Source organism: Lissotriton helveticus, chromosome 5_1 (genome assembly GCF_964261635.1).
Source record: "Lissotriton helveticus chromosome 5_1, aLisHel1.1, whole genome shotgun sequence".
Taxonomy (NCBI): Eukaryota; Metazoa; Chordata; class Amphibia; order Caudata; family Salamandridae; genus Lissotriton; species Lissotriton helveticus.
This window is the reverse complement of record NC_136065.1, coordinates 644,005,862-644,026,001: the sequence shown is the minus strand read 5'-3', so window position 1 is coordinate 644,026,001 and position 20,140 is coordinate 644,005,862. Positions and strand designations below refer to the sequence as shown.

The window sequence follows — 20,140 nt, the reverse complement described above, 5'->3', positions numbered from 1 at the left end:
GGGCTTGATCCTCCTTCTTTAACTTGCCAATGTCTTCCACCGCTTTGTCCTGGTGTAATGACATTGCACCCACGGTCTCTTTCAACACGCCTGTCCTGGATGTTAACCCATCTATTTTATTATCGAGAGACTCACAGTAGTTTCGAATCTCCCGCTGTATGGATGCAGATTCCTCAAAACCCCTTTTTATGTCACTCGACAAGGTTGAAAACATTGTGAGCAGAGAAGCAGCCGTAATGCCTCCTCCCTCCAACGATATAAACGTTTCTGGATTTAGAGGCTGCTGGGCCTGATCTAAAGGTACTCTTGGTAAGACTAACAGATCTGCACCATCTGCAGTTCCCTTATCAGTATTCACCGGTTGCACTAGCTGCAGAGGCTCAACTAGGGGAGGAGGAAAGAGGGAGATTGAGTTGTCTGAAAGACTCCCTGCCGCATTTTGCCCGTCACACTCATTTCCAATCTCGTCGTTTTTAGTAACTTCTATACTAGAAGAAAGTTGTTTTAATGATGGTCCTATAAAAACAGGGGACAGTACCACATCATCTGTCGTTGTTGGAGTAAAGACCTGGCTAGAACCAGGAGGAGAATGCTCAGTAGGAGATGAAATTAATACTTGTTTGTCAACAACCTCCATTTCTGATCCCCTAAGATTCGCCATGGTTTGAGACTCAGTAAGTCGCAAGACCTGTGGTAATGCCTTGAAGTATGAGCGTAAAGAGGGGGTAATCTTGGAACCAACCGCAGGCGCAGCAGCAGGATTGCGTTTAGGGAAGGCCTTCCCCCTCACTTTCCCTCTATCACCTTTGGCTTTGACTTCAGTTGAGAGATAGGAAGAAGTTCTCTTACTTTCAGGGGGTGATGCAGCGCGGGTATCTAGATCAACGCCAGGGGCTAGCTCCCTCGACTGCGCTCTGAGCAGCGGTTTGCCCCTTCTACGTTTGTTCTTCCCCTTACCTTTAGACTGTTGCTGAAAGGGGTGACTGATGCAAATCCAAACCTTCTTTTGGTGCATCCGCAGCGCCCACAGGGTCTTCAAAGGCACTCCCTTCTTCTGACTCACTCTCTTTGTGCTGACTGTCAGACGCACCCCCAGCTTTAACACTTCCTGCCGTATCTAACAGGTAAGACCTCAAAGATCGACCTGTTGTAACGCCTACACAAGAAGCGCGCACCAAACTGCGTGCTTTCCTTCCTCGGCGCAGCTCCAGGGCTGCCAAGGACCACACTCGCAGAACAAACGGAAAAACTGATGTCCCAGGCTCTACCAAACTTGAGAGCGTGCTGTTGCTGCACCCGACTCTGCATCCGACCGCTAGACCCGTTCTCACCAAGCCTTGGACGCCACACTGGACGCTTCAGTTCTCGCCGGCAAACCCCGTCATAGAAACGGAAGACAGACCTCCGGAATGGTATACCGGCGGTGGAGACAAAATTCAGTTCGCCTGTGTACCAGCAGCATCTTCCTCGCTTCCCCCACTCACACTACCTCATCGTACTTTCAAAAACAGGTACGTGATTGTTGCGGCAAAAATCGGGGCTCAGGAAGGGCAGAACGGCAACCTGAATCGCGGAGCGCCGCGGCAGTTCAGCCGACTGCTGCCATGTTCTCCTCCCGTCGAAGAAGTAGTTTGTTGTTGGGTAACCTTTTATGGTGCAGCTGTTGGGGTCTCCTGTGAGCTGATCTTCTGTTGCTTTTTGTGGTGAATGTTGTCACCTGATGTGTTGCCGTTTGCTGCAGGGGCCGTTTTGGGGTGCCCATTGATGGCCTTGGTCAAATTGGGTTTCGGGACTTGATTGATAGTTAAGTTTGGCATGTGTTTGTTTCCTGCATGGCCTAGATGGAGACAGAGTGTGGTATCCTGCTGCTCACTAAAATGACTTCCTGATGGAATGTTAGTGTTTGGAATGTGTCCGTGCGTGAATCAGTTGGATGAAGGGCTGAGCAGCAGGTAAGCTGCTCCTGGTGGGGCTCCTACTTATATTCTGAATTTACCTCTCTGTATCTAACTTACCACCTCAATAAATCTACGTGGTAAACTACCTTGTTTGGAGCGTCCTTTCTTCCATACTTGTGTTTTCTTATATCTCATCCTGCATTGGTCTGTGAATCAAGCCTTCTCTGCAAACTATCTCAGCAACATTTGGTGCGCTTGCTGATTTGAATCTTGCATTTTTCAACCGTTTTACTTGGCTGACTCAAAGTACTGGACCTTCACTTTTCTACTGTACCATGTAGTTCTTTATATTTACCAGCTGCGCTACAATACTTCAACCTGATGCGCTACAAGGATTAAATCATTTTTATTTAATTTTCTGTGCTACAATACTTCAACCTGCTGCGCTAAAATACTTCAACCTGCTGCGCTACAAGGCTTCAACCTGCTGCGCTACAAGGATTATTCATTTTTATTTAATTTTCCGATGTCATGAGCAGTTTATATTTACATGGTACATGTTTTTGTTTCCTTTTAGGGAACCTTTCTTTGAGTGATTTGTATTTCTGCATATGCCATGTGCTCTTGTGCTTCTTTGCTTTGCATTTTATTTTATGCTGTGTGGTCTTTCTCCACACATTTTATGCTGTGTGGTCTTTCTCTACACATTTTGTGCCGTGTGTTTTATCCCACACATTCCACCCCTGCTAGCGCTGGGGGAAGTACTGCATTTTCTATGTGTTTTTTAGGCCTGGGCGGTAAATTTCGAGTTGAAATCGCAATAATGTGACAATTTCGCGTTCCGTGGAGAGCACGAAAATACAGAAACTTTCGCAATCTGCTGCGAAACGGAAGTTTTTTCTTGCTCACGCTTTAAAAATGCGTTCTCGCGCGCTAGCGTCCCTGCGTTCGTCAATGAGTTTTCCTATGTTGGATTGTTGGTAGCCGGTCGCGCTATCCCGCGTGAGTTAGCGATCGCGAACACGTCATTCGATCCCGCAGAAAATATCGCAAACAGGCGGGGGGAAAATACTTCTGCGTCTACGCGATATTTCCGCGTGTTTGCGGTGATTTTTTACATTTTCGCAATAATTTGCGAAAGTGAATTTCGCAAAATTCTCCCACCCCTAGTGTTTATGCTGTGTGGTCTTTTTCTGGAACATTTTATGCTGTGTGGTCTTTCTCCACACATTTTGTGCCGTGTGTTTTATCCCACACGTTCCAACACTGCTAGCGCGGGGGGAAGTACTGCATTTTCTATGTGTATATTCTGTGTGGTCTTTCTCCACACATTCCACCCCGACCTCTCGTTGGGGTAGTTCTATTTGTTCTGCATGTTACACTTATGTTGTGCCTGTCGGTGCCTCCAACACCTTCTACCCATCTACTTTGGGGTAATTCTGCATTTCTTGTATTCTATACCTTCTACCCATCTCCTTTGGGGTAATTCTGCATTTCTTGTATTCAATACCTTCCACCATCTTATCTTAGGGAAAGTTCTCTGGTGTTTTTCCATTTCTGTTACTTTCCTATTTCTGCGTATTCTAACCACTTTACTTACTTCTTCACTTTTATCTTCTATCTAACACCCTGTACTTTTCTGTTTGCCTGGCCAACATACATGATCTTAGTGCTTGGTTTCCTCTTTAGTTTGTTGTACGGGTTTTTATTTATTTTTGTGTTTCTGTGGAAAGGAAGATGTTGTAATAGTTTCTTGTACTTGTCTTTTCTCTCACTTCCTATCAACTTTACTTCCTCTGCATGCTCTATCCATATTTCATTTCCACGTCTTCTTTCAGTGTACCATTCACTATATTTCATTCTTTTATTTTCTTGCCTCTTTTTGATGCCTTTTAAAACTTCCTTCCTTTGCGTTGTAAAGGCGGGAGATATGTGGTATCCTGCTGCTCAGCCAAAATGACTGCCTGGTGGAATGTTAGTGTTTGGAATGTATGTGTGCGTGAATCAGTTGGATGAAGGGCTGAGCAGCAGGGGTGCTGCTCCTGTTGGGGCTCCTACTTCGACTCTGATTTTACCTCTCTGTATCTAACTTACCACCTCAATAAATCTACGTGGTAAACTACCTTGCTTGGAGCTTCTTTCTTCCATACCACACAGAGTTTTCATTGTTGTTAATGGTGAGACAATATGGATCGGAGATGGATTGGTTAGAGTGCTCTTCAACTAGTTTTGTGTCTTGACTGACAGCAGACCTGCCTTTTTGTCCTTGGGCAAGGTCAGCGTCAAAGTCGAGTAGAGATGGATTACTGCCACTTGCCACCAAGGGCTTCCTTTTGCCTTTGTTCACCTTATTCACCTCTTCCCACGCGCACTGTTCCTGGGAATGTGTGGTGGAGGTTGGTCTGGATATGTGGGACAAGATTCCTTTGGTGTGACCTTTGATGAATATCAGAAATAGTTTCCTTTGAGGATCGTTGCCTGTTTGTATGGTTGAACTCAGACTTTGATTTTGTACGCAAACCACTGATCGGAGGCATGTCAATAGAAGGTGTATCGATTTGTGTTGAGTCCCCTGATTGGTCTGTTTGTCCATTGATGCACAGTGCTGTAAGCAGTTGTCTATTCGCATCTGAGAGGGTTGTCACTGGCACTGTCAAAGTACGACCTAGGGCTTCAGGGGCTAATTCCTACTTTCTGTTTCTTTGAGGGGGAGGCACTTTTGAGGAAAAGAAGGTTGTTTCTTCCAATTGTTGTAAAACTTCCCTCTCTGCCGCACTATCTGGTTTTGAGGGCGGGACTACATTAATTCCTTTCAAAAGTATGATTGCATAGGACAATGTTTCCCCATGTTTTAAACTGCACTTAGCAGTTTTGCATCTTTTAATGCTTTGTGAGGGTGCTGCGGGTTGGCAATTATTTGCTGCTTTTGCCACTCCCCACTTGGGACACTTTTTTTTAGGGATGTTTTTTAATTCGTCGATTGAATTGAGAAGAAATTGTGGGCGTGTGCTCAACTTTTCCAGAATCAGAGTGCAGTACACATAATTCATTTAGTCTCTGGATCTTTTAGTACTCTGGAGATTAAGCCATTTAATGCCTTTAGTTTGTTGTCCTTGAGATGAAGACAGCCATCATGTTTAACAGATCAACCTGTATGTCAAGTTTTGAAAAGTGAGAGTTCATAGCTTCGACTTTGGCTTGTTGAGTATCCAACAGGGATTCTTAGTGCTTGTGGGTGTTGGCGGAGTCCCTCTTAACTGGGTGTTTGCTCCTTCCAGCTCTAGTGCAGGGGTGATGCATAACAAGGGGTTACAATTGTCTTGGTGAAACAGGACTGGGGTGACATTGGATTCTGGATAATGCATGGACTCCATAGTGAAGAAGGAAGTACCAAGATAGAGGAATTTACATCTTTTGCTGCATCATTTTTGAACGCCCCCTTCACTGCTTGTTAGATGGTGCGCTTGAAGCCTGTGTGCTTGAGAGTCCTTATTCCCCTTGTTGCCCATATGTGGATTTGCAACCTCACTCAACGACGGGGCTTCTAAAATATCAGTACTACTTTTTTGAAAGGGGGAATGTTGGTCTGAGATGAGAGAGGAAGTGTTTGGCTTTAAAAGCGATTCAGGGATTTCACTTTTCGTAGGTGGCGTGTTTGAATCCATTTGTTGGTGGACTTGCGCCAAGCATGTAATACTGTTATTCTTTTTCCTTGCTTGTAGCCTGTTTCCCGTGTAAATCTAATGTTTCCTGAGTAATGTGGTGGGTCCATTTTTGTTTGCTTGTAGGCTAAATGTACTAGCCTGTTTCCCGTGTAAATCTGATGCTTCCTGTGTAATGTGGAGGGGCCATTGCTGCTGCATTAACCAGGTTTCATGTTGAGTTTAATTTTCGCTAATTACAACGGGGCTAGTTAGCACCAAATGTGTGTGTGGCTCTTCATTCTTGCATTTTTGCACTACTGGCTGTGGGGCACACCCGCACCCTCGTCCTCATGTTGGTCTGTCCTTTTGAAGAGATCAGGTACGGAGAAAAGGTGGGGTCTGTTCATGTGCACCTGCTTTGATTTTGGAATTGTTATTAGAATAGGTGGCCCAGACTTAAATAGTTTATCCTGACTTTAACTTTTTCTCCTCATCATGGGTTGCATTTGAGGAGTAGATCTTAGCCTTCTGGATCTCATTATTGAATTTCACCCATCTTGTCTGGAACTCCTTTTGCCCTACCTCAATGTATCTTTGCGGCCTTTGACGTCCTTGTAGACATTGTGGGCCTTATTGTCCTTTGTGGTCTCTTACACAGCACCACAACAGCAGTAGTATCTCTCTGTATAATTACAGTAATTTGTTTTCCAAAAAGAAAGTAGATAGAGTGGAGGGTGGGTGATGCGTGGTGGAGCAGGGTATATTTAAGAAGCACCCTCTACTAAGCAGGCTGCATCTGTGTGCCACCTTTCTCTACTCTCTGGCATAGGGTCTACTGTCCTAAATCACACAACACCACCGGCTCAAATCCCCCCCCCGTGACCTTTAAAAAATTTTGAAATTCTGCTCAGTGCTGATCCAATTGTCCAGCCTGTGACACCCACTGGTTGCTCTGGTCTGGGTTTACTTGTGCCTCCGCTCAGCTAGTGCTCTAGATGTGAAGATCCGGGTACAGGAATCCGACAATGCGTAAGCAACGCAGGGGCCATCGCAAATGACTAAAACTGTCAGAGCCACATCCTGGAAGAATGGCAAGCACAGGAACAGGCTGAGGGCAGACCTCCCAAGTGACGGCATTTACCGTGGCATCTGTGGAGCTCTACTCTGTTCTGTTGGGCACTCCCACAGTCATTCAATCTTGTTTTGGAGCTTTCTCCGCTCCCCAGCCCTAATTGAGCCCTTTTGGCCCCTATCCATGACAAGGGGCCCGCCTGTCACTGCTCCAGGACTCCACGGCTTCCCATCTACCTCCTCACTCAGTTGCTCACTCACCACTCACCTGCCTCACCGCTGCAACTACCAGAAAGTAAATAAAATACAAAAATACCACTCGGCCCAGAGGTGTGAAGGGCTCAATGCATCCAAGTTAAAACTGGATTTTGCAGTCTAGTCAGTGTATGGATGGGCTCAATTTACCTTGCTTGCACCAGGGTCCATGACACCAACACTATGCCACTGCTAAATATAGGACTGTAGCGGAGTGTACTAGGCCATGTCTGATTTTGGGGAAAGTGCTGTCTACCTGGCCATGCTAGTAAACATCTCTCACCTTGTGGATTCAATCGTGGGTTTCTAGAATGCTCAGTACCTGAATTGAGACTGTTTCCATGTGCTTACAATTGCCTGCAGAAAAGGAACTAAAAGCAGATGGAGCCAATTTGTTTGTTTTGTTGGATCCTAAGGGGAAAAAACCTTCATTTTGGTGCCCATTGCCATGATGATATTTTTCCACTTGAATAATAAAATGACCCCAATTGGACCCATGACTCTCCAATGGTAGTAATAGCAAGAAGTCAAGGTTCAGTTTACTCTAAAATGTCCCTTGGTAACCGTTATATTGCAATTATCCCAGATTAACAGTGCTGTGTAAACTATTAAATACATTTCTTGTTGTCTTCTTATTTTGATTACTCTTTATTCATATAGGAATATAATATGAACGCCTCAAGCAGAAGAATGTATTTCCCATGTGTTTGTCCATACTCTCTGTTGAATATGCCACCGCTCTTGTAGAAGGCTCTTAAATATGCTTATTTGCACCCTTTTAGGGTCGAGCCTGCATGAGCCATTCACTTATGCATGTGCTCTCCCTGGCAAGACACTATTTTGTACAAAAAGGACTTGAAGCTCACCCATTGCTTAGCATTAGCTGGCTTCAGTGTTACTTCTTCTTTGCTCCCTTCTAATTGGACAGCGCAGGCCAGGCATCACTTCCTGATTCAGCTCTGGCACATGGAACAAGCACAGATTGATTCTTCTGAATTAGTGAGGGTTCACTGCTTGCTCTGTGATTCAGGTACTTTTTAAAATGTAATTTTACTGTTTTCTGGCATGTACTATTGTGCATCCCCTCTCCCACTCCTTGTTACTTCCTCTCTCCCCAATCCCCTCCCTGCCCCCAAATAGCATAAAGTGCTTTTGTGCTACTATTTTGGTTATTTTTCCCCATAGTCTCTCCTCTGATCACGCAGTGATTTAGATGCTTTTATTATTCTTATTTTCTTAATACTTGTATACTGAAAATCCTACACCTCTGCTTGTATCCTGAAAGTTCTACTCCTCGTGCACAGAAATGCTCCATTTCCTGCAGACACAGAGGGCACTCTTGTGTAGCAGAATGTTTAATGTGAGACATACCTGCTCATTCCCCCTTTTTGTAGGCTCTTTTAAGTTGAAGGACTTAACTCACCTAGCTGATGAGCTCCCTTGAGTTTGACTCTCACATTAAGACTTCCTTTCGACTGTAAGTGTTGGAAGTCAACTTAAATCAATCAATCAGTGTCTTGTAGAGCACGACAACTCGCCCGTAAGTTTCTCAAGGCTCTGGGGAGGGGGAGGGGGGTAGAGCTGTAGGTCCAACGAAAGAAATATTAATTTCATGGTCGTAGACCAATGTAAATATCAACTTGGCAAAAGGATTTATTGTCTATAACTCGTCTTGTTTATCGTGTAAGTGGCGGCCATCTTGAATTGGGAGGAAATCACTTCATCGCATTCCGAATTCACCATGCCATACTCATTAAGTTATTAAAAGTATGATTAATTGTGATCTTCTATTGTCTAAACAAATGTCTTGTGGGTATTAAAAAAAGTTGCAAACCCTGGTCTAATCAGTTTTTTATTTTATCAATACGGAACATTCGAACGAAGGTCTCCCAAAATTTGAGCCTATTATACATTGGTATGTATTAATCTCTCTTACCAATGTTTAGTTTGAAACATATGAATTGGATATTCATGAGATATAACTTCTAATTTTATTTTGAATAGGTACTGACCCCTGGCGTAATCTTTATGAAACTTTAGAAGTTCTAGCCCCATATAATTGAGTTCACATACACTAGAAGTGACAACTGTTGTTAGACCTGTCCTTGCAAATAAGAAAGGTATGTCTATTTTTAAGTGTCCTAAGGTTATTAAATTCCTGTTAGGATAGATGGTGTTTATCAATCTAAAAATATCCGGTTGAAATTTAACGTTACTTATGCATAAAGCTGAGTGGGACAATTAATGAGTTAAGTGCATTGTTTGCTTTAGGAGAGGTTTTCCTAAAGAATGGAGTGAAATAATGATGTAACTAGGATGTAAGTGCTCGCGAGCGGGCACAGGGCAAGATTTTAGTTTGTGCAGTTAAAAGAGGGTGTCACCAACAACATGTTTGAAGAATAACAGTATGAATTGTTTTTACCATTTAGAAAACTGTCCTGAAGAAGGTGAATATCTGTATGTAATCACCGAAACGCAGGGTCGACCTTGTTTTCTTGAATTATGTACTGTATATATGATTGCTAATGAAATGTTTTAATGTACTATGTTTTTTTTAAATACTTTGTGTAATAAATTGCTTATAATTATTTTTATAAACCACACTTTCCTGTATTTCTTTGTATTCTCTGTTGTTTGAGTGACCCTTCAAATTGACATCTTTGCACATGAATAATGTAATTTTAAAGCATTTAGGGGCATATTATCAAGGACAGGCGATACATTATCGCCGCTTTTATCGGCAGGAAACTGCCGATAAATCGGCGATAATGGCCTTGATAATATGCTCTATGAATTCCAATCGAAGCCCATGTTAGATGTGTTCACATCTAACATGGGCTTCGATTGGAATTCATAGAGCATATTATCAAGGCCATTATCGCCGATTTATCGGCAGTTTCCTGCCGATAAAAGCGGCGATAATGTATCGCCTGTCCTTGATAATATGCCCCTTAGATTTTTTCGTTTTTTGCTTGCCTAGAACTCACACACATTAGCTAGTAGCTATTAGGGACGCTTTTTGTGTCTCATCAGTGCAATCTTTCCTCTCTTTCTCTGTCACTGAGCTGTCTTCACCTGTCACCTACTTCCTATTTCCCTTATTGAGTGGCTTCCCTTGCTCCCGTGCTGACAGTCACTCTGGCCATGACTCCCTTCCTTTTTCTCCTGCATTGCCACCCCGTCTCCAACATCAACCTATTTGCAGATTCTCCTGCAAGCCACCATGTCCCCTTTGTCCCATGCCAACAACCATTCCTTCGTACCTTTAGGTAATCTGCCACCATTGCCCATCTCCTTGTGGCATCCCCCACCAGGTACGGACTGCTTCTCTCTAGTGCCTCCTCCGCCCCTTCTGACCTCTGCGAACTACTAAGAGTGCCTTCAATGTCCATGACACCCTCTCTATCTTTCCTCTCCTACTGAAAGCTTGCTCCCACACCCTCATCATCTCTCACCTCTCCATCCTCCCAGTCATCCCTTCCCTCATCATAGTCCAGCACCAAGTCATCCGCACCATCCGTCATTCAGGTCCGGTTGTGCACTCACACTGCCCCCAGGCAAGGGAACCTCTTGGTTAAACATACTGGACAGTGGTGGGCACTCTTTCCCTAACGCCCACCCCTTCCCTTATCCCGAACCTATCTCCTCTCCTGGTTTGCTCCAACCCACGACGCAATCCAGGGGGAAGACTGGCTTTGCTTGCTACGCCCCCAGGTGCCTTCAGTAACAGGAACAGCCCTCTGTCTGTGTCCTGAAGCTCTCATCTCTCCTGGAGAATCACTTGTAGTGTTTGCAAGTGTTATGGTGGATTAAAATGTTGGTGAGGGGAGCACTGCGCCATTGTTTATCCTGTCTGCAGCCAAACGGTGCAGCTGGGCAAGGGGCAGGGAGAGAGGGGCTATCGGTGATATATTCATCATTTAAATTATTTACTTGGATCATCTGGACTGTGTCTGAGTGTACGGCACTTGATGACCAATTGTATCACTTTCCTTTTACTACGCTCCGCATGACCATGCACTTCGCAGGTGAGCTGAAACCTGTTCCATTTACTGACCCTTGGCATGTATTGCTTGCAAAGATGTCCCAATCTGGGATATAGCGATTTCAGCAACTGCCCGTGTCAGTGAGTGTGGCATAGGCACAGGGGTTGATGTCTGCTAGTAAGTCCGAAATCCTACCCCCAGGTGTTAAACTTTGCTCCAGCTGGGGCTGCTGGAGCAGAGCTTTTTGGAGCCTCCATGTTAACAATGCTGGGTTCAATTCTGATTTCTTTTTGTGTATTCGGGCTCCTCAATAAGTGACAGCAGATGAGTAGAACCATTTTAAAAGTGGAATCAGTTTTATCAAGTAGAAGATTCTATTTGCTACTCCATGGAGGAAGGTTCCTTTTGGTTTATTTTTCCACTGCCACCCACCCCTCTCATGGGGTCACACAGCATTTATTTAAAAAGGTTCACAGTTGCCCTTGTGAGACGTTTGAGTAACTCAGCCAGGCTATTTCAGTTTTCATTGCATTGTGGTGCTTGTAGTCCTGAGTTTAGGATAAGAAATGCTGAACCGGAAAACTGTAATAAAATCTTTTTAACTTCAGTCACTCAAGTTGTCCAATGTGTATTGCGAGCTGCCTATCTATTTCTATTTCCATCTCTCTGGAAAGCTAGTCCTTCGTCTATAAAAAGAAAAGCAATACTCTGAGTTCCAGAATGCAATGAACATGAACTACTCACAGCTGACTTAGGGCATCTTGGCATATCAATGTAATTCGGCTTTTCAAGGTTACACCACAGTATCCAGGAGTTTGTAAAGAAATCAACTTTTCAAGCAACTTATCTGAAACCCTCTTCACAAAATCGATATATATTTGTTTTTTTTTCTTATCCATGGAACCATATAGTCTTGGGTAGTTTGCAGATGTTGCATTTTTTTTAATATATAAGGCAAACTCGACCCAAAATATTGGAGCATTTTACATGAGTACCAGTTACATTACACACAAAGACCCATTCATTTTTTGTATATACAGGGAGTTTAAGTGATTTGCCCAGACTCACAGGATGTTGAGCCGACACTGAGACTCGAACCTGGTTCCCCAGCTCTGGCTGTTACACACATCCTTTCGCACAGAAGCTGTAATTAGTGATGCTGCAGCATCACGATTGTTGCCATCTTGGCAATTGAGCTTGGCGTTTCTAAAGTTGGCAGTTTATTCACAAGGATTTAGCATCATTGCAGTTAAGGGGTTTCCAGCATAACTGCCATTTTCTACTCCCCCTAAAACAAATTATGAATCCTGTTGGTTTTATTTATTTTGTTGGTCAGCTACCTTTATGATGCTTCCACAATTTCATAATTTATTTAAGCACACTACAAAATGTAATTGTCTCGAAGCAGAGTACACACTCTAGGCCACTCAACTCTTCGACACTCCACTTCACTATACCCCACTCCAATCTATGCCACTTCACTCTACTCTACAACTCTACTCCACTCTATGCCACTCTACACCATGCCACTCCACTATCTTTTAGCCATCCGGAACAGCAGCCACGCTGTTGAAAAACGCCAATAAGTTTTGCGTGGGTGAGACATATTGGCATTGCCAATGCTTGTTTATAGTTGAAACCCCAACTATAAATCATGTCTGGAAAAAGGTTTGAGAGTTTTGATAAACTTATTTCAACCTGGCATCCTTAAACCAATTGTTTTGTGGTTGGAATGATATTTCAGAAGAATATAGCTGTAAAAATAATCTGTCTAGCTCCTTACCATTAGGACCAGTGTATAATTCATCTTTTAATATCTATTTCTTTTTATGAGTGGTATTTTTGTCCTCAAAAGGAAATTCCTTATACAGTTCACTGTATTTTTTAGACAAGTGTGGGAGATTAGCTTTTTCAAATTATTCATACTATGTATTTGGGAGACCTGTTTCCTAATTGCTAATCTGGTACTTCCCCTTCTGGGAGTATGGTACATGACAGCAATGTAATGTAATCAGAACAAAATTACTGGTAAGCCCCATAATATCATGAAAAAACAAACTGCTACGTTATTGTTAGACCTGACAGTCTTAGGGTGGCCTTCAACAAACGTTTTCCCTGTTTCACTCACCTTTTTGATGATTTCTTTTTGTTGGCCATAGGACTCTGAACACTTTACCACTGCTAACCGGTTTCTCCCCTGAAACATGATTTGATTGATTTATCCACAACTGGCATATTTAATTTATCTAAAAGTCCCAAGTAGAGTGCACTACATGTGCCCAGGGCCTTCAAATTAAATGCTACTAGTGGGCCTGCAGTACTGATTGTGCCACCTACACAAGTAGAACTTTAAACCTGTCTCAGGCCTGCCACTGCAAAACATGTGTGTCCACTGCCATGTCGACGTGGCATTTCCAACCCCTTGTCAAACCTTAAACTCTGCTTGTATTACATATAGGTTACCCCTAAGATAGGCCCTAGGTATCCTACAGGTGAAGGAACTGTGTAATCAAAAGGAAGGACATGCACTTTAAAGTTTTTTCATGCCTTGGAAGTGAAAAACACCCAAGTTTTTTTTTCACTACTGCAAGACATGCCCCTCTCAAAGGTTAAAATTGAGAATTTCTCATTAAATTTATAAGCTATAACTCCTGTTTGAGAAGGAGTAGATCTGTCATGTTTCATATCACTGGAATGCTAGTAATAAATCTTGTTTGCTAGTAAAGATTAATTTATCAGTACCCTTTCAGAAATGCCACCTTTAGCAGGATAGCATTTTTCTGCTATTATCCCTGTGTGCCTGCAGCCTCCAATACACGTCTGGGTGGGTGACAGCTGGACTTTGTGCATTCCCTCTGGACAGGCAACAACACAAAGGGATCTTAGGTTTGATTGAGAGTCCATTCACATCCTGATGGGTCATCCTGGGCAGGATGGGAGGGAGGAGCTGACACTTACACCTGAATTGGCTGTTCCCTGTAGTAAGTCTGGAGCCAGGGAAGGGAGGGAGGATGTATGTGAACTACAAAGCCTTTCTTTTAAGTCACCTCCACTTCAAAGGTCAACTGGGTATTCTTTCCACACCAAATCAGACACTACAGGACCTCTGAAGAACTCAGCCAGGAGGAAGGACTGCTGTACTGCTACAAGGATTGCCACTCAACTGGACTGCTGCTCTGGAAGAACTGCTATTCTGCTTTGCTGCCCTGCTTTCTGCTTTCTGCTTCCTTCTACCCTTCTGAAGAAGAACTCCAAAGGCATGCTGGTTTGGTCCTGTTTTAAGACTCACAGATATCTAAGTCTTTCTCCCTGCTCCTCTATCTGGTTCATTCTAAGTGGATCCATATGCTTGCTCTAGGAGAACCGATGCATATTTTGCTGCATGAGCAGAATCGATACATCGCCGTTGACGCAGGAAAGGAACAGACCCAGCGCATTGCTCTTTGAACTAGGGCATTGCCATCAGAACCAATGCATCAGAGCCGCCACAGCACCACAACTGCAGATGGACCATCAACACATTCCTTTGACTGTGTGGAGAAACCCCGCACATTGACTTTGGAATCAAAGTATCTCAAAACCGGGATTTCATCTTTGGAACCGGCACATCACCATCATTGTGTAGAGAAGATCGACACATCACATTAACTGCGGGATCAACACCAACATTTTGCTCGGCTGCAACCCAAATCTTGCTGCTGTGACCAGGTTTAGCGATCCTTGCATGGCTCCTGTCCTGACCATGCTCCATCGTGGTCGGTCTGAACCCTTGACTTTGCTTTGGTCTAGTGTGATTAGATAATCCCAGATGCGTTTATTGCTTCTAAGCTCTACTTTTCAATTTTAATCTTTAAACATTTATATTTTGACTTCTGCTTATTGGAATCTTGTCCTTTTTGTCTTGTTTTATTTATAAAATCATAATCTATTTTTCTAAACTGGGTGGAATCTTTTTGTGGTGTTTTCACTGTGTTACTGTTTGAAGTGTTTCACAAACACTTTACATAGTGCCTCTTAAATTAAGGCTGACTGCTCTGTGCCAAGCAACCAGAGGGGGAGCCTGTGTTAATATGTTGTGTATCTGACTTTCCCTGACTAGGATTGTGGTTCCTGCATGGGCAGGGTGCATACTTCTGCCAACCAGAAACACAATTTCTAACAGTTATTATAATAGAAATGTGTTAGAATCCAAGACTTGCAAGATAGCTGTGATTTATGATCTATGTATGGAAGTAAGGATGTAGTAACCATCGGTTGGTAGTGAGTGCAGGCGTATCAAGTAACATCTACATAATTGTTTGATGTTATAATAATGACGAGTAAATTTTGTGCTACAAAAACACCATAGCAGAAATATTGCTGCTAAAAGTATATATAGGTAAGTACAGATTTACTCTTCTTAATTAGTCATTTATGTGCCATGATGGGTTGTATATCATAATATTGTGTATAGAAGTATCCCCTGCCACAATTTATATGTCCTAATTAAGGGTTACAAAAAATATTGTCCCTTCAGGTGTAGCTATTTTATTACTAACACCAAATGGGGCAATATTTTATAAATTATAGTTGAATATAGTATCTCTATACTTAACTATATTCATTTCATGATACTTTTGTAGTCAATGTCTTGACTACAATATTTTATAGCAAGATATCAGAGTCAATATAACTGTAGCATACCACAGAACTTGAACTGTGCACATGGGTTTTCTCCATTTTCTGTTCCCTTTAATCCAAAAGCCAATATGGGCCATCTCAGAAGTATTTTCTGAGAGATAATGTGGCACATTTCATCGATCTTAGTCCAGATAGAAAACAAGGGCCCGTCAGTCAACCACACGTGATTCATTGTGCTAAAAAGAAACATATATTTTTGTACAACTTTAAATTTCTACTGTCACAGTTCACACACAACATGATTGCACAATCCTGTCTTGAAGGCCATGTGGTTTAGGGCTTGTCACTTTGTTTCTGTTACTAGATGTAGCAGACAATTATGACAAAGAAGAAGACCAGGCCTATAGTTCTGCATTGAAAATATAGACCTTCAGCTCATTAGATGTCTGGACAATTTACATGACTTATTCAGAATAATATATTAATCTGCTAGAAGAGCTATGCACTTTGTAGAATGAGCAGATGTTGCTTATTTTTGTTGTCATGGGAGATAGTGAAGGACCTGAAAAAACATCTGTTATACCATTCAGTTGCTGTGGCATCTGAAAAAACATCAGTCTGTGTTGCATGAAGCCATGCCAGAGTTACATGTACGAGGTTTCATCTTCATGTGACCAGTTCAGGTGAGGATGGAAGTTTACAGGAAGAAATTTATATTCTCCCCTACATGTAGACTTCTCTGGTAGGCCAACCATGCTTGCTATGTGAGAAGGGCTTTTGTGAGTCTTGCAGAAGGCTGGGGAGCTGCTGTAGGACACACTGCTCTCTGGGTTACGGCAAACAATCTCTCGAAAGCGCTCACGGAATTTTGTGGAGAGGAGGTTGTAGATAATAGGGTTAACAGCAGCGCTCAAGTAGAAGAAGATGCCAGAGAGGATATGGACGTACTGGAAGGTTGTGTGCATCACATCCGTCCAATGAGTGATGAAGCTCCACAGAAGCCTGTCTGTATGAAATGGAGCCCAGCAGATGGTGAACACGATCACTACTACACCTGTGGGGCAAGAAAGATATTGGTGAGAGATAAAAGGAGAATGCATTGAATTAGAAAGCTGCATTTGTTATTATGAATTAGCAATTAACCCTGTTTCATTGTCTATCTGTAGGATCAAACAGGGTGTTAAGTAAGCTTTGATACTTTTTTTCGCTATTTGGAAGAAGCAGTATACTTGAAATTACCATTTAGACTGTCCAAATCAAGGACCAGATGTACAAAGGGTTTTAGCAGTCGCAAACCCTCTAATTGAATACAGTAAGTCAGTGTATTTCTGAACTCTAAAAAACATTTCCTAATGTAATAAACCCATTTAACATTTTGGACAAGTTTTTCTGGGTCAATGAATGTATTTAGAAATAGATGCCAATGTTTCTATTTTTGAGTAGTGTTGTAGGGGACACCTCCCAATTACCTATTCGTTATCATATGTGTCAGTGGTTTGTGACCAGAATTCCAGCTGAAAAGTTACAGGCTCCCAAGTTGATGTGTTAACACATTTGCAAAAGTGAAGGTTCCCATTTGCACCCCTTTACTTTTGCAAATTGGAATACATATTACAGGGGGAATATGCAGTGGTCCATGGGACCACTGCTATATCACTCTGAAACTTTGAAAAAAAAAACAATTTATAAGCACCCAGGTTTTCTTTAATGAATTTGGGCTGGATTTATAAAAATAAAACTGTCTTTCTTTATTCAAAAGCAATCACAGATATGGTGGCTGCTGATCTCTGCAGACAACCATCCATGTGATTATGGTCATTTGAAGTGAGTTATAATTATGATACTGAATATTAATTTGATGGGTCAGATCACAACCTAATCAGAATCATTGTTTTACGAGCCAATCTATTAGTACATAGGTAGTTCACAAAACGTTTTCTTTTAAATTGTTCTTATTCTGTTTTATCCACCCAAAAGGACACAATGTTTGCAGTATGGTGTTTTGAACGGGATACAGACCTCACAGACATAATTACCAAATGCAGGTCATATAGTTTGAAAAACCTACAGATATTCTTTGTATAGTGCATGCTCAGCATAGATTCTTGGATAAACTGATAGAGGACACCCTTTGAAAATGTCTCCACCATTTCCACATATCTTGGTCATCCCACCTAGCCGTTCATTTAAGTGCTGGGACATTGCTTGCTACTCTGCATCAGGTGATAACTTTTTTGGCTATTAAAAGGGCTGATGTCACACTTTTCCCCTTTCAGGATCCATTCCATGCTAGTTATTTATCCAAAATGGCACTCTTAGGGCCCGATAATGAGTCTGGGAATCCAAGGACTGCCAGACTCGTGGGGGTGCAGCGATGGCGATCCAGCCTTCACTGTACCAGCAGTCGGACCTCCCTGTTATAAGTTGGGTGGTCAGATCGCCCTGGGGCCGCCATCGCTACCAGGAAACTGCTGTTTCCTGGTGGTTGCATGGCGGGCTGGAGGCAGCAATATGCTTGGCAGGACTGACATGGTCCCGATAAGCATATTACGGTTTTCAACCTTGTCTGGAGTTCCTGTTGCAGTGTCTTTTTCAAAGGCACTGCTGCCTTTGAAAAAGGCACCCCTGTGGGACCGTCATGTATCGTACTGGCCAGACCACTTTTAAGCTGTAATCTGGCAGAAGGGCAGTGGTGAGTCTCAGTGGTGCGGGAGCATGGAGAGGGTGGACTGCCCACTCCCTTACCGCCCGAACTCGGAATCATACCCTTAGAGTTACATTCCACTTGTATTCCAATCACCATTTGTAACGTAGGATAAATCTGAGACGGTATGTTTGTATTTTAAGGCGGTCTCAAAATCATGTGCAGTAAGGTGATACTGCTCCCTGACATCAGATACGGAGGGAGACAGTGGCTCGTCGTTTTATACAGTTGGTACAGGATATAATACACTTGTTGAAAATATTTGAATTGTATTATGCACATTTTTCCAGAAATCTTTGTCACCTTGGCAGCCATCTTGGACTTCAGCCACTCATTGTCTTTATTGCCTCTCAAATCTGCGGTCCACCCAGCCCTAAGAATTTTAAAGGGCTCTGGGGTGTTAGTCACAAATGCTTAATAAAGTGTGGACACATCCTTACCTTCCAACCTTTCCCCCACCAAATTAGCTTCTATGGGATTAAAGTCTGGGAACTGGATCAGCCCTGCCTTATAATCATTCTGAGCATGCCCTAGTTGTAGAAATTGATTTTTTTTACTTTTTTGAGTCATATACCGCAGTAAGATCAGTATATAATTTCATATGCCTGGACTGCCATGCATCACCCAGCTCTGACATGACTATGTCATCCCAGGCTCTAAACCCCTCTAGGTTTGACACTGCTGGCATTCAGGTGCTGACCTACACCTGTGACTCCCGTGCCAACCATCCATCTTAAGGCCTCAGCAGTCCTATTAGTCTTTCCTATCCAGTGTGCACAATAGCAAGTACTCATATTAAATGTGATGGCCAAACTGAAACTAATCCTGTGTTGGCATTGACCTCGTGGACTCTGCCAGTGAAAATAAGTGCACAAGCGGAGGTAATGTTCCCAAAACAGATGTGAACACTATTTACATGTGTTATCCCCCATTTCTAGTGAACATAGGTGAAAATCAGGTACAAACATCAGCCACTGTCCGGATCAAGTGTTATTTCTCTGCCATATATATGTATCTATGTCCAAGTAGGCATGCTAATGTCACGAAATAATGTATTAAAATAGCAAATTATGTGAAAAAATCCCTAAAGCCTACACGCTCGATTCGTAAATGCAATTTGTGAATACTGAAAGTCGTAAAGTAGTTGGCAATTGTGAGATTATTTGGTGTAGTTGTTAAGGGACTGATTTTAGAAATTAAGTCCAAATCCTGATATCTAGACATGAATGGGCATTGTTTGATTGTGTTATGAAACGTAATTTCGAACTTCAAAATTTTAAGTCACATTTAATGTAACCCCCTCTTCACAATATACAACATTTCCTTGCTTCTCAGCTAGGTTTGTGATACAGAATGAAAATACATGTAGAGTGAACCCATGATATGTGTGACACCTTCAGCCAGTCTTGCTCTTTTAGAAAAAAGCAGTTTGAATTATGGGGCTTATAGTTTTGAGTTTAGTGTGAAGGGTGTGGGTTTAGACAACCTAGAACGCAAAATACTGTCGACTAAAGAAACATGACTGTTTGATTTCATGATTAAGTTTGGTGTGAAATATGAATTACGAGACGTAAGACTTAATTTGACCCTACATCTTTAGAGCTGGATCTGTTGGCTATCTGTTATCAGCATGAAAGGATTGCCCTTAGAGAACTCACAGCTGGGCATGCCACAGTCTACCAGTATACATCAAAACCTCTAAAAAATATTACAGAAATAAAAAAATGAGAAATAAACATGTATGGTGCAGTTAGAGAGAAACCTCTAGCTTACACCTTTCAGGAAACATCATAGGCTTATTCACAAACCATTTTCAAGTGTAAGTCTGGCTTTCTTTGAAAAATCCTTACTTTTCTATTTTATTTATGTGTTTTTTTAAAGTGGTACTCACCACCTTGTGATAGTCTCAAAGCACTCTGGGTCATCCATAATGTAATCAAATGTCAATTGCATTTAATCAAC

At 42.4% G+C, this 20,140-nt stretch overlaps 1 protein-coding gene across 1 annotated transcript in view; it reads right to left on the bottom strand.

Annotated features, from left to right (window-relative positions):
• Positions 1–15,563: 15,563 nt before the first annotated feature.
• The window catches only part of LOC144753328 (neuromedin-U receptor 2-like), a 217,123-nt gene continuing 212,546 nt past the window's right edge, over positions 15,564–20,140 (bottom strand). Inside the window, exon 3 of the mRNA XM_078641064.1 lies at positions 15,564–16,528. Within this exon, the coding sequence (XP_078497190.1) occupies positions 16,119–16,528 (410 nt within the window). The 3' untranslated portion in view covers positions 15,564–16,118. The remainder of the gene's footprint in view (positions 16,529–20,140) is intronic.